This window comes from Pygoscelis adeliae, unplaced genomic scaffold, assembly GCF_000699105.1.
Source record: "Pygoscelis adeliae isolate BGI_AS28 unplaced genomic scaffold, ASM69910v1 Scaffold45, whole genome shotgun sequence".
NCBI lineage: Eukaryota > Metazoa > Chordata > Aves > Sphenisciformes > Spheniscidae > Pygoscelis > Pygoscelis adeliae.
Window position 1 is genome coordinate 8,738,398 of NW_008825114.1, and position 13,240 is coordinate 8,751,637.

The window sequence follows — 13,240 nt, forward strand, 5'->3', positions numbered from 1 at the left end:
GAATATGTAGCACTCTTCCTGGGATTTTCAAGGACAGATAAAACTTGCTGTTGTACATGTCTATGGGTTGCTGTGCACTGCTTTTTACATGCAGGGGGACATCTAAATCTCTTAGGGATGTCGCAAACACAGGCACAGGAACGAGGCATCTCCATACCAGTCCATACGAGCCTCTTCCTGAAGGCCTCCATGGTCCCATGGTGCTGGAAAGACCTTGTGGCCTCTACCCTGAATCACCAAAGTTTCACTGCTCAACTGGTCAAGCTGCAAAAGTCAGTTAGTCAAAGTCAACGTGCAAATCAGAGTAGGTGTTAACAGAGGAAAGTGTTTTAGAAAAATAACCAGCAGAGGATAGCTGTGCTTTGAATGCACAGACCCTTCTTGTCTTCTGACAGGATCCAACTTTCTGTAGCAGTTCTTTAAAGGGTGTTCTTTTATCAACAGCAATGAGTTCAAAATTACAGCTGACCATGTTTTTTTCTCTCTTGAGGCAGCAGTGGTCGGACTGTACCAAAACAGCTCAATGGGCAGAAGTGATGCACTGAGGATGCAGTCTGCAGTACCTGGCCACACACCTACCTGGAGGTGGCGACATAGCACTGGAGCAGCCCCAGGCTTCACCCAATCCTTCCAATGAGCTCTGATACCTTCAGTGAAGAAATAGACACTAAAATGCTCATAAAATCCAAGTATTTCTTTATTTTTTGTGCTTCCTGCACCTGAATAAAAAAATTGGGGAGGGGATCAGTTTTTCTGTCAAGTATCATGTTTCTTCCATAAGCTCCTTTATAAAACATTTCATGTCTTGTCCTTTTTAGGTTTTTTAAGTACTGAGGTCTTGCTAAAGGCTTAAATTTCCTTTAAATTTTCATCTTGTTCTAATTATGAAGAATATTTTTCATTGTCTTCATGTAAACACAATACATTAATTTAAAATGGAGAAGCTGAGCAGTGGTGTGGAAACAAAGCTTTTTTCTGGAGCTTTCTGGAAAGGTTCTTCAAGTAAAGCAGACTTAAATTGTCCCCTCTTCTAACACAGAGCAGAATATAAGTCATTTAAATGAGTCCGTGTTTGAAACAGGGTCAAAATTTTTCAGAGATTCAAGGTATTAGATCTAGGGAACTGAATTTTGTTTTCACTGGTGTAAATCTTATGTACCCTAAAGAACATACCTAGTAAACTGTGCAAATCAGATCAGACTTTTGTTATAAGAAGGAAAGCCATGAAATTCCTTACTGCATCAGAGCCTTACTATAATTTTCATGATGTTCAAATTCGGGATTTTCATTTAAGTCTGCCCTGGGGATATGCATGTATATTTATGGGTCATGTTCTACTCTCTGCAGTATCACCCATATACAAAGCAGTCTTCAATTTCAGTACTGTAAATGAAAGTACATTTAACCCAGTTGATGCTCTCACAGATCCTTTAATATAGACACTAACACCAACCAGTAACCACAAAATGCAGCTGACTCAAGTCAGTCTGCCAAACACAACTTTTTTCACAGCCATGTTGGCAACAGCCATGGTCAGTTGTAGGAGCTTCCAATTCACTTAGCGATTACTATTTAAGGACATTCTCCTCATAAATCACAAAGGACCTTTTTATTGTGGGATTTCAGCACATTTCTGTTTCTAACAGGTCATGGCCAAGTTCTTTAAAAGTTGTTTTGAAAATTTAAAAAGACACAGGTTTCACTTGCCCCTTCTGCGGAACAGAACTGCAGACTAACGGAGATAACCAAAAGGCTCTGCCTTGCTGGCATTAAAACCACAGAGGCAACCTCTTTCACGTGCCCATCTGTGGAAAGGGTTTGCTCCCCAACAGACAGAGGCTGGCCTGTCAGTGGAGTGCACACAGAGTGATGGCTTTAAATGAAAACATCCATGTTATGTCTACCTCAAAGTTCAACCGTGTTTTATGATGTCCTAGAGTCTTTCCTTTGTCATATTTTAATTGCCACAGTAAATGAGGCTACATGTTCCCCATTACACACAAACCTAAAGACCCATATGTCCTGGTTTTGGCAGGGATAGAGTTAATTTCCTTCCTAGTAGCTGGTACAGTGCTGTGGTTTGGATTTAGGGTGCGAACAAAGTTGATAACACACCAATGTTTTAGTTGTTGCTAGGTGGTGTTTACACTAGTCAAGGACTTTTCAGTTTCTCGTGCTCTACCAACTGAGAAGGCTGGAGGTGCACAAGAAGCTGGGAGGGGACACAGCCAGGACAGCTGACCCAAGCTGGCCAAAGGGATATTCCATACCATGTGATGTCATGCTCAGTATATAAAGCTGGGGGAAGAAGAAGGAAGGGGGGGACATTTGGGGTGATGGCGTTTGTCTTCCCAAGTAACCGTTACGCATGATGGAGCCCTGCTTTCCTGGAGATGGCTGAACACCTGCCTGCCAATGGGAAGGAGTGAATGAATTCCTTGTTTTGCTTTGCTTGTGTGCGCGGCTTTTGCTTTACCTATTAAACTGTCTTTATCTCAACCCACGAGTTTTCTCACTTTTACCCTTCCAATTCTCTCCCCCATCCCACTGTGGGGGAGTGAGCGAGCGGCTGCGTGGTGCTTAGTTGCCGGCTGAGGTTAAACCACGACACCATAACACTATGAAAAAGTGCAATTACCAGAAAACATGCATTTTTCCCACAGAATTAATGTGTCACACCTATCCCTGCACATGGTGGAACTCACTTGTACAGCTGAAGGGGTTATTTTCTTATGTATAGCTCTGGGGAGCTGTTGCATTTCAAATGGTACATCCTCCATATTATAAGTTGACATAATATCTGCAAACTTTTAAGTCACTTTGGTTCACTATTCAAACTCAACAGTAATGGTGAAGGACAAAAGTCCTGAACTAGTGCCTTTTTTTTAACTAAGCAAGCCCCTTGCATCAGCAAAGAAACCTTAAATGTTTTAAGAAAAGATAAATTTATAAGATCTCCAAATCTTCAAGCCAGGCCAGAAAAATTGTGGTATTTCTTTTACTATATTAGCATTTCTTTATCCTGATCAGGCAAAATCGGGAATGCAAATAAAACTGAACAGCAGTTATATGTTATGGAACTCAGAGGATATATATTTTTGATTCAATTTTGGCATAGACACAAATTATTTTGTATTTTATTCCTCTTCTTTCTTCCATCCCTGCTTTGTAACTAGTAGCCAATAGTAACATTGCCACACTGGCAACTTACTTTGAAGTTTCACAATATTCAGTATTTCTTCTTAAATTCATTGATCTTCAGTCATCTGATCATAGCCTCTCTTTCAAAAGAATAGCCCTCATAATAAGCTTACAAATATGTTCTTAAAACTGCAAGTGCTAGAAGGTATATGTGAACATTCTGTATGTTGCTATTTAGACATATGATTTCAGAACAGTTGTGGCTGGCACGCATTAATGAGATGATGATGCATATTTTTAATTGAGAGCGCATCAGACTCTGAGCTTCCAAGAATTCTAGATGTGTTTAAGTTATTACTTCTGCTTTTTTTTAACTTGCTACCATTCAGTGCTTCTTATTCTTTTTCTCATCCAGACAGAAATCCTGCTAGATTATCTATTTGTCTATACAGACCCCGGAATGTATTTGGGAGTGACTCTGGCCTGCTGCATGGAGAAGGGACTGCTACTGTTTGGGAGACTTGGATCTAATATTGAAATGCTGGGTGCCTTTAGGCAGAACATCTCACCTCTCTGTGCTCTTGCTTCCTCATCTGCTACAAGGGGATATAATCACCTTGGAGACCTAGCGATAGAAAACCTCATTTGTACAAACTAGGTTGTAGTGCACAAGCTATAGCCAGCATTCCTCCTCTGGAGAATTTGCAGCCTGGCTACACTGGTGCAGGGTCAGTAAGAGAATACTGCAATGCTTTTGTTTATTCTTTTATTTCTACTTCTGCATCTTCTATTTACATTTCACAGTGGTTTTTTAGGAATTAACTGCAGCATAGAGCAATGTAATTTTTTTTTTCTGAGACTCTGTGAGAATGAAATGAAACCTTCAGGAAGTGTAGCCACCTTTTCATAGGCTACAAAGAGCCATTGTCGACCAGAGCCAGCACACTGCAGTAGACATTGCCCAGATGACTAGTGGAGACCCTGGTTCAGGTGAACATTGAAGCACATGCTTAACCTGAAGCATGTGAGCAGTCTTATCCAGGAAAACAATTAGCCATTAGATGTTTAAGAGGCTAATCTTGTTCTTACTTACCAAATGGCATAAGCATGTGTTGTTTCATTCTCAGCAAAGCCAATGGCAAACCCCTCATGAAGAGCAGACCATATCAAGGTCAGTGACTAGGGATCAGCTCAACCACATGCACCAAAGAGTGCCCAAATCAGACTGTGGAGGTTTGTGGGAGTCTTCCCACAGATGGCAGGGCATTGTTGCAATTCACCTTTTCATTATTCTGGTTTTGGACATGGAACTCCATTGAAAAACAGTTTTGAACCTATAAAAGTGATGTAATTCAGCAGTAAGCAAATCTCAGATCTCTTGTGGGAATTATTTTTTCCTTATCTTAACATTTTACTCAGTTAGAATTAATGACGAACCTAATATAAATTTCTCTCATCTTCTTTTCAGCTTATTCTCTTATAAGAGAGTGGTGTCTCCTTTGCTCCTTTTGTTTTCACTCCTTTTTCTTGCCCTCATAATTTAATTTAAAAAAATACTACATGGATCACATATTTTCAACCAAAAAGATGATTTTTTATAAGATGAAATATGAATAGATTTCGTTATTGAAAGATCTGAAGAAGTTGGACAGTAGAGCCTGTCCAATCACAATATGCACCAGGGGAATCTTGCAGATTTGTAGTGCTGTGTTTTATGTATAAGGCCTACTACATTTGCTTAGGCTGGACAATGGACATGGACAGACAAATAACCAAAAAATAATATCAGTATATCAGATGATTTTCACAGCTAGAATTTTAAACTGAGCCAGACTAATACAAAAGCTGCTTTTGTACTAATATGCTACTTTTTCATTGGATTTCATTTTTAAAGTCTAAATTCCATTGACATAATTATGTAATGCAGAAGATTAAAAAAATCATACAAAAGTCCATTTCTGTGGATTACATTGTTTGTATACTGTGGGTATATATTTCATTGAAATTTCAGCATCTGTATTAATGAACTAACATGATCAGTTTATCTCCCTAGGTTCTTTGTGAAGGAGAGAGAACAGAGATGGTCCTCCATAAGCATAAGCCTAATTGGTGTGCTCTGAATTGCTTAGATTTAGTATAACTATTGGTGGTTGTTTCTCTATTAGTTTGTTTTACAGTAACCATTTGCATCGGCTTTGCGTGGCAAGATTTTGGTAGTGGGGGGCGCTACAGGGGTGGCTTCTGTGAGCAGTTGACAGACACTTCCCCATGTTGGATGGAGCCAATTCTAGCTGGCTCCAAGATGGACCCACCACTGGCCAAGGCCAAGCCCATCAGCGACGGTGGTAGCAGCTCTGTGATAACATATTTAAGAAGGGGAAAAAACTGCTGCCCAACAGCAGCCAGAAGAGAGGAGTGAGAATATGTGAGAGAAACAGCTCTGCAGACACCAAGGTCAGTGGAGAAGGAGGGGGAGGAGGTGCTTCAGGCACCGGAGCAGAGATTCCCCTGCAGCCCATGGTGAAGCCTGTGGTGAAGACCATGGTGAGGCAGGCTGTCCCCCTGCAGCCCATGGAGGTTAACGGTGGAGCAGATATCCACCTGCAGCCCATGGAGGACCCCACGCTAAAGCAAGTGGATGTGCCTGAAGGAGGCTGTGACCCTGTGGAGAGCCTGTGCTGGAGCAGGCTCCTGGCAGGACCTGGGACCCCATGGAGAGAGGAGCCCATGCTGGAGCAGGTTTGCTGTCAGGACTTGTGACCCCGTGGGGGACCCACGCTGGAGCAGTTCTTTAAGAACTGCAGCTTGTGGGAGGGACCCACATTGGAGAAGTTCATGGAGAACTGTCTCACATGGGAGGGACCCCATGCTGGAGCAGGGGAAGAGTGTGAGGAGGAAGGAGCAGCAGAGACAACATGTGATGAACTGACCACAACCCCCATTCCCCATCCCCCTGCACCGCTGGGGAGGAGGAGGTAAAGAATTTGGGAGTAAAGTTAAACCTGGGAAGAAGGGGGGTGGGGGGAAGCTGTTTTAAGATTTAGGTTTTATTTTCTCATTATCCTACTCTGATTTTGATTGGTAATAAATTAAACTAATTTCCCCAAGTCAAGTCTGTTTTGCCTGTGATGGTAATTGCTGAGTGATCTCCCTGTCCTTATCTCAACCCACAAGCCTTTCATCATATTTTCTCTCCCCTGTCCAGCTGAGGAGGAGAGTGATAGAGCAGCTTTGGTGGGCACCTGACATCCAGCCAGGGTCAACCCACCACACCATTAAAAAAGTACTTATTCATATAGACACACCATTTGCAAAGGTATGCACCTGGATTCTGTGCCTCTCAGAGTAATTAAATCACTATTATCAGTAAGTCAGTCAAACCAGTGCAGGGCACACAGATAGTGTAATATTGTCAGTGATGACATTATAACAACTCTCAGTTGCTTTTATAGAGGGCATGCTCAAGAAAAAGCAATGTCTTCCTAATTGGCAGAAAGCCCCGGAACAAAATTTTAACCAGGAGTTACCATTTGTGCTCTGCCTCCAGTTCCTCATGATTTAGACAGCAAACAATCCAGCACGTGAGTTTTGTTTTGTCACAACAAAAAATATGAATTTTATATCATGGCTCTCTCATTATTTGTGCTGATTTATTGTGAGTTAATATAAAGAGCATAACCATGATAAAACATGCTTCAGGCTAATTACCAGCTTGTGACATTATGCCAGCTACATTAACTAACGGCACTGATCAGTTCTAGCTATAAAAACCTCACCTGTGCTACTGTTTATACAGTCCCCCATGATTTAAAAATGGAAGTCATCCTTCCTGGTTTTAACCACACTGATCTGTCATGTGAGAGTTGTGCCACTCTTGTAGACGATGCCAAGTCTAGCTAGGTTACCCATTGCCTCATGAGCTAAGAAAATATTGTGCTAGACTATTAATGCCCTCCCAAAGACCTCAGCTAAATCAATTTTTGGTGAGCAAAGGTTATGAGGGTCTTCCAAGGACAGTTTCCAAAGCAGAGGCATGTGTGAGGGCAAATAAAGTCCTCTAGACACCTTTGTTTGTCCCTGGGACAGAACATAGAGCACAAAGGAAGATATTAACTAAAATGCAGAATAGCCAGTGAGATTCACAAAGGATGTTTATGTAGTTGGGCACTTAACACCCACTGAAGCTAGTGGGAATTAGTCAGTTACAAGCAGTTACCAATGACATCTTCATCTGAGCACCCAAACACTGAGCCACACTAAATCAGTGGGATCTTATGAAAGCCCTGGCACGAACAATTAATATCAGCCTCCATGGTGAGTCACAGGTACAAAAATGTGTGTGGGAACGTTTGTTGCAAACGCAGAGACTGTCTCTGGAAACCATTCCACCTACATTTTTAATTGTAATTTCCTTCTAACTCATGGAATTCCTAAAAAATGTACAACCCCTATTCATGATAGATCCCCCCAGCAATGTCATTATTCCTTGTCTACATATGAACATTTTAGAAACATTTTAGAAGAGTCAGCAAGAGAACAATATTTTAAAAAATCATCAGGAAAATCAACATCCTCTGTCATTTTTGTAATCTTCAAAAATAATCCTAGTGCATTTTTCAAAGTAACACTCCACTCTTTTAATGGCTTATTATTTCAAAATAGGTTGTGTACTTTTGCATATATATAAAGAACAGCTTTTCTGGATCAGACCAAAGGTCCATCCTGCCTGTAACAATGGCCATAAGCACAAGCTATGGAAGACAGGCATCTCTGACTCTTCCATCTAGTGCCCTCCTTGCAGCCTCTAACGCTCTTCAATTCACACACCTCCTAAGGCTGACGTGGTTGCTGTGCATTAACCAGTTCTCAGGGGACTTCTCTTCCATGAATTTGTCCCTCAGCCTGTGCATTATTTTGGCACCCTTCCACACCCTGACCCCTATCAGCCTGATGAACCAGTGCCTCTGCTCATGCCGAATCCCACCCTGCTTTTGTTCCCCTCAACACTCATATTGGAAGAGACCACAAAGGAACAACCCTGCCTGATGCATTGCACTCATGATTTGATAGATCCCTGAGGACAAGCCACACCAGCCGGATATCTCAGACATGGCCGGCCTTTGCCAAGTCCTGCCACGTGCTGTGCCATGCACAGGCCAGCTGAAGGTTTGCCATCGAGTTGCGTGGAGCTCAGTGGCAACATAGGCATGGCAGGGTGGTTTTCTGCCCTCTTCGCAAAGATTAGCTTTCCGAAAGTCTTTTATTTTCTAAGCGGCTTATTTAATTTGCACGAAGAACTGGTAGATAACAGCCGTCAGCATAGATGTGAAAGAATTTCAAACACTTTATTTTTGGAAGATTCAATTTGAGCTAATTTTGTGTGCTGGACTCAACAAAATTATTTCATGTCAGTAGAAGAAATATTCTGAATCCAGACCTTTGATGGGATTGATACCACTGACATAGTAGCATGGTATGGTAAGAGAAAGGAGCTACTGCTAGTTTTTTCTGAGGCAGTAACAGTGAGATCCTGTGGGAACACACTAGGATAAGTCACCACAAGTTACGGTCAGAGGTGCCTACTGAAAAGTGGAGCAGGGGCAATTGCACCCTTGGGATCTCTGTACGAAGGCAAGCATGATTCCTAGAGCAAAAGCCACACATTGCCACTGGGAATTAAGAGACTGGCTCTTGTTTGTTTGTTTGTTTGTTTGTTTATTCATTCTTGCTGCCTTTTTTCTTTCACTGATTGCTAAAAAGAGGCAAAAAAACCCCAGCATCTACTAAACCTAATGAACAATGTTCTTTTCTTCTACAAGGGGCGAGAGGGAGTTTCGCTTTTCACTTGCCAAAAAAATTACTAAAGCAATCTGCTTCACACTGCGACGTTCATGTGTGCTGGCAATGTGATTTTTCAAAGCTCACTTCTAACACCCTGAGTCGGAGCGTGCATGCTGGAAAAGCTCCTGCTGCCAGGGCCTCCCTCTGCAGTCCCACATGGTTTCTCCCCCTCCCACTCCCATCCCTCTCTCTCAACTTTGGGTGGTCTCCCTGGCTGAGACTCAGTGGTGCAGGTACAGAGGCTCAGGGTTAGTTAAGCATTTTGCGAAGTCTCGTTGACTTCAAGGGGTTGGACAGGTGTCCTCAGCTGAGACTCACTGGATGGGGATGGGGCTGAGCACCTCCCACCCCTGCAGGGCTGTATCCCAGCACTCCTGAGTAGGGTATAACGGTGCTCATGATACACATGCTGCAGCATGGGGATGGAAATTAATGTCCTTACACAAACACCATTACCGAAACACGGCCTGTATCTCCTCTTGATCTTGGCTCTCTCCTTTTCTCAACTACCCTGTACCACATGGCTAAATCTTTGCCTATCCTTTCACCTATTTTTCCCCGCCTTCAGTTCCTCTCTCCTTTCCTTACCTTGCAATAAGCTATTCCTCCATCACAGAGCTCTGATCTGCACATGTCTCTCCTCCAAGTCCACCAAGCCTTTGTCACTCTTTTGTGCTCACTTGGCCAGCATTTTTTGTGTAACAGTCACAGGTCCACTCGGGGAAAGAGGCAGGAGACACGAGAATTGCTTGGTGCACTCAAGGAATGTCTGCGATTACTTGCTTTAGGCAGCCTTTATGGGACAGCTGAATTCTTCAGCCCAGGGCCCTATTCCAGAAAATTTACTCACTCTCTGTTTGCAGATCACGAAACCTTTCAAGACATAGTCCTGCAAGCAGAAAGCAGAACAGTGCAGTTTTAAACAGGGTCCCTGTACCCTTTAAGAACATTCACCCATACATGATAAATGTAGCCTGGGGCAGCAAAGCCCATGATTCATGCTGCTGCAGCATGCACCAGATTGGTTTGCCTTCTTAAAGGAAGCTATAGCTACTGATTGGAGTAAATAGAAAGTACCAATTCACTGCAAGACAAATACAGGTGAAGCCACACCAATGACTACTTTTTCCTTGTGGGGTCAGCTAGATTTTGCCGATGGGGCAGAAACTGTGCTACTGCATGATCCTCCATCCCTTCAGGGGCAGTCTTAGGAAACCACAGAGCTTGCCTCAGCTGTCCTGAACAGCCACCCTTCAGAGTAGGCCCAGGTTTAACAACTCAACAAACCCTATTTTGTTATTAATGGTCACAGACACCTGCCTTTCCTCTAATACCCTTCCCTTGGGCTGCCAGGACTTGCTGCAGAGCACCGAAAAGAGGGTGGTGGCAGCTGTCCCTCTCCCCACTCCTCAGGTCCACATGAGACAGCGCGTCGCAGATGCCAAACAGCTGCAAGGGCTGTCCTGAGCTGGACAAGTCAGCTGCTAGCATTATGTGACTTTCACATCCATCATCTTGTATCATCACCTGCTTGTAGTGCAGGCAGGGAGGAGAGAGAGGGGAAGTAATCTGAGATGGAGTAGTCAGCTCAGAGAAAGCTCAGAAGACAGGGATAAAAAGGCTGGCCCTAATCTGCAGACTTTCAAACCGTATTCTGGTGGGTGCAGCTCCATTTTTATTATGGCCTTTGCGCATAGTAGGTTGAATTCTGTTCCTTTTCCTGCTATGTAGAAGGCAGGTGGGTAGCCCTGAAGACTTGGGGTTTGAAACTTTGCAAGCCTTCCAAAATCACCTGCTGATGCCTAACTATTTTAAGAAAACACTTGTTGCAACTGCACAAGTAGGTACGTGTATGTGTACAAAAACAAGTTCCCTACCTGTTTGTATGCATGGATGCTGTAGCTCTGTGTGCCTGGAGGCCACAAAACTCTTCTTTTTGCGACTCCAGCCAGAGCATCACTCCAGTGTATGCTGCACCACACACAAAAAATCCTCAAGCCATCCCAGAGACTAACCCTACTCTCAAATACACAGAAGCGTGCTCCTGTTTGATCAGGGCTGTTGCCTGTTGCAACTCCTTAAACCGAGTGTTCAACATTGCATTTGTTTTGAAAACCAAGTCATCATGGAAGAAGGAGTAGCCTGGTGCCCAAATCTGCATCAGAACTTCAAAACAAATATTGAGCAATGTAAGAAATGACTCATTCATGTTATTACAGGGCTTTTCACTGGTGCAGTTGGATGAAGTGAATGAAAATAGAAAGAGAAGCACCAGCTGCTTTTGAACGACTTTTTCAACCCAACAATAGGAGCATCTGCTGAGTCACCCCCGAAGCTGTCATTGAAGCCACACCTCGCAGTACCTCCCCAGCCAGTAAGAACAGTCCTCTCCAACCAGCCACTTCCCCTCTCTGCTCTGGATTACCCAAGAAATTAATCAGATGCTTACGACATTGAGGCTGCAAAGCCTGAGAGTGATTTGTTCTAGGGGGAAAAAAAAGAGCAAAAAGCTGAAACCGGTGAATGAATTCAGCAGAGTAAGGACTCCCAGCCCCTTCGACACTTTTTTTATTTCTCACTTCCAGAAGTTATTCTGAGAAAGGCTGCCCAGACTGGCAAGCACAGCAATCAGGTAGTCAAGGAAATGTCAGGTCTCCTCCTGACCTATTTTCAGACATAGGAAATATCTTTCCCCGGAGCTGATATCAGATGATGCTCCCAAATAGTCTGCATATTAAGTAAACATGGTGGGGGGCAGTCAAAGCATCTGCTTTCCATGCTGCTTCTCTGGCTTTAAATGTATTGCTTAACAGCCAAAGCATTCTTATTTATGAATGACTGCAAAAGCAGTATGCCAGTGCTTCTCACCAAAGCAGCTATATACCTCTTTAAAGAGTGGGCCTGATTCTCCTTTCCATTACACCAGCTTTACATCCATGGAGTTCTGCTGATTTCAATCAAGGCAACATGAGGATTCTTCATTTCAACATGAAAACCAGCTCTGCAGTTTGGATGAACAGCGTTAAAATTGTGAGCCATTTGCAGTCTTTTGTTACCTGTCAAGACTTTGTTAGCAAAATGCATCTTCTCATGTTGTACATTACAAAAGCTGAGCTCAGTGTTAACCTGAGGAAAAGTACGGTAACTGCTGTCATCCCTCCCTCCCTCCCTCGCCCTCTACACCACCTCACACTGGCTGCAGGCACTCCGGGAGCATTGAAAGGAGGCAGCGCTGCCAGACAGGCTAAAGCAAAGACACCAGCCGGGTGTCCCTGCTTTACATCGGGGGGGAGCAGGAAGGAAAGCTGAATGATGAATGCAAAGCTCCCTCCAAAAGAGGTTATTGATTAGTAGCTGAAATAAGCAGAAAGGCTAAGAACCTGTACTACACTACATGGGCATGAAGAGGGCTCCGCTGAAGTCAATAATCTTGGGGTGATTTAGATGAGCTGAAAAACGAGTCCAGCTGAATTCAGCAAAACTATGTCATTTTGCAGGAGCTGAAGATGCTGTGCGTACAGTTATATGTCACTCATTCCACTAAGGCTGGTCCTGCAGGATAGGACACCACAGGCAACCAGGGCTCAGGCACTAGCTGTCGGTCTCAATACAGCTGTGCCTGAAAAGTCTACACGGTGAAAAGCCTGTTTTTAGTTCCCTCCTTTTTAAGTATTCATCCTGAATATGGCTAATACATCTGTGGTCATCTGATGCATCTTTTGGTTCTTGTGTCCTGTCCGGTGTGACCTTTTTAGACTAGCAATTGTGATTTGGAGGCCCGATGCCATTTAATACATGATTTTTATAATGTCTGAAGAACCCACATACTTTTGGTTTTATTCATCAGGTCTTCAGCTGTCTAATTTAGGCACTCTCTCTGCTAAGATAAAGGAGGGATTGTAGTTCGTAATGTGCCCAATGTTAGGGCACAGAAAATGTCAGTTAAAAATCTGCCTGAAGCAAGCCTTCTCATAATGTTCTTAAAAGACTTTCTGCTTTCTCTGAGATAAAGTGCTTAACTCTTAGGCAGAAGACTGAGTGCTCAGATTTTATACTGTAGTGTTACATATAAGAAATCCCCCACCTACACACTAGATTAAAAAAAAATAAAAAAAAAAAAGAGGGGGGGGAAGCTGAGACCTTTACCATATTGTTGAGATATTGTTGTGGTGGGAAGGATATAAATTGAAAAGTATAGCCAAATGGCATGTGGTGCTCAGGCACGTGCATGAGGGGCACACAGATATGTCCTAGAGAC

General features: G+C 43.2%; 1 protein-coding gene across 1 annotated transcript in view; it reads right to left on the minus strand.

The window, feature by feature from the left end:
* TMC1 (transmembrane channel-like 1) overlaps nt 1–10,506 on the minus strand; it is a 101,028-nt gene extending 90,522 nt beyond the window's left edge. Inside the window, exons 1-3 of the mRNA XM_009328177.1 lie at nt 10,317–10,506; nt 580–719; nt 158–264 (exon numbers count right to left, since the gene is read on the minus strand). Coding sequence (XP_009326452.1) covers nt 158–264; nt 580–719; nt 10,317–10,506 — 437 coding nt within the window. The remainder of the gene's footprint in view (nt 1–157; nt 265–579; nt 720–10,316) is intronic.
* Between the last annotated feature and the right edge of the window lie 2,734 nt (nt 10,507–13,240).